Source organism: Etheostoma cragini, unplaced genomic scaffold, assembly GCF_013103735.1.
Source record: "Etheostoma cragini isolate CJK2018 unplaced genomic scaffold, CSU_Ecrag_1.0 ScbMSFa_2647, whole genome shotgun sequence".
Lineage (NCBI taxonomy): Eukaryota > Metazoa > Chordata > Actinopteri > Perciformes > Percidae > Etheostoma > Etheostoma cragini.
Window position 1 is genome coordinate 1 of NW_023266831.1, and position 1583 is coordinate 1583.

General features: G+C 46.4%; 1 protein-coding gene across 1 annotated transcript; it reads right to left on the reverse strand.

Annotated features, from left to right (window-relative positions):
* Positions 1-408: 408 nt before the first annotated feature.
* On the reverse strand, positions 409-1425 carry LOC117940516 (dynein heavy chain 5, axonemal-like; the record flags this gene model as incomplete). Its single annotated transcript, XM_034865765.1, has 3 exons — positions 409-624; positions 990-1118; positions 1270-1425. Coding segments are annotated over 3 exons (501 nt in total), but the record flags the coding sequence as incomplete, so codon positions are not given.
* Positions 1426-1583: the final 158 nt, after the last annotated feature.

The window sequence follows — 1583 nt, forward strand, 5'->3', positions numbered from 1 at the left end:
TTTGGAAAATGGCTGCAATGAAACAAAGAGTGAAAAATTTAAAGGGGTCTGAATACTTTCCGTACCCACTGTACATTAAGATTTCTGCACACTAAACATCTGATGATTTATCATAAAGTAACCTAGCAACGGAATAACAGCTACAGGTCTAGCGGAGACGATGATGTCATTAACACACAGCTGAGACGATGATGTCATGATCATGATGATGTTTGATCCTTTACTCTTTCTAAAAAAAAAAGATTTTTCTTTACTTTTAATACTTTAATACAATTTCCTGGTGATACTTACAGACTTCTACTTGTAACAGAGTATTTTTACAGTGTGGTATTTTTACTGTAGTAAAGGCTCTGAATACTTCTTCTATCGCTGTCCCCCGTCTGCTCCTGTTTTTCAAAATAAAAGCACCTTCTTGTCAGACTTGCTGAGGACGAGGGCCTCCTCTGCGTCCCTGGTCCAGATCATCTGGATGCCCAGCAGCCCGACCTGGGCGGGGAACGCCGCCTGGAAGTCCAGCAGCTTCAGGGCGGGGTCGCTGGCGGCCAGGTGGGCCTGACGGATGATGGCGTGGAGCGTCTGCCTCACGCCCGCTAGCAACTCGCACAGCCACACCTCCACGTTCCCCTGGAACAGATGTGGTGTTAGGGGGCGGCCCATGCTGTTTGAGTGCGTGCGATGTGCGTAATGTGTGTGATGCGTGCAATGCGTCGTACACATTGCACACATGCATGTAATGCAATGCAATGCGAGTTTGCGTGCGAAGTGTGCAATGTGTGTGATGTGTGCAGTTTGTGCAATGCATGTAATGTGTGCAATGTGTGTAATGCATGCAATGTGTGTAATGTGTGTTATGCATGCAATGTGTGTAATGTGTGCAATGTGTGTTATGCATGCAATGTGTGTAATGCATGCAATTTGTGCAATGTGGGCATGCGATGTGTGCAATGTGTAATACGTGTGATGCATGTGATGCGTGCATGCATGCGTACCTGTGCCAGCAGAGGTTGGCTCAGCTCCACAGTTTCTCCTTCCTGAGACTGAAAGCTGACGATCTGGTCGTAGACTTTCTCGTTGAAAACAACTCGGTTAACGTTGTCGAACAGACTGAGAAGATGAGCCTGAGAGACAGAGACAGGTTGGACATAAACAAAGACAAACAACAAGAATACAGTCAAAAATGCCAAGGACAGAGATGGAGAGGGAGCAAGGAGAGCAAGGGAAATAAAAACTGGAACAGAAGTTGTATATATGTATGTAGGGGGGGTTTACCTGTATAGTGTGCGTGTCAGAGGCTTGGCCCAGAATCTCCAGCAGGGCAGGGTCAGAAACGAAGAAAAAACGAGGAAAAACCAAGCGCTTCTTTTCCAGGTAGCCGGACAGAGACTTCTGACAAAACTCCAACTGCTCCAGGAGGTGGGGGAGCAACTGGAGGTGGAGGAGGAGGAAGATGAAGAATAAATGGTTTGAATCAAGACTCCTTAAAGCTGTATTCTCTCTAACTTCCTGCAGGGGGAGACTCCTTAAAGCTGTATTCTCTCTAATTTCCTGCAGGGGGAGACTCCTTAAAGCTGTATTCTCTCTAA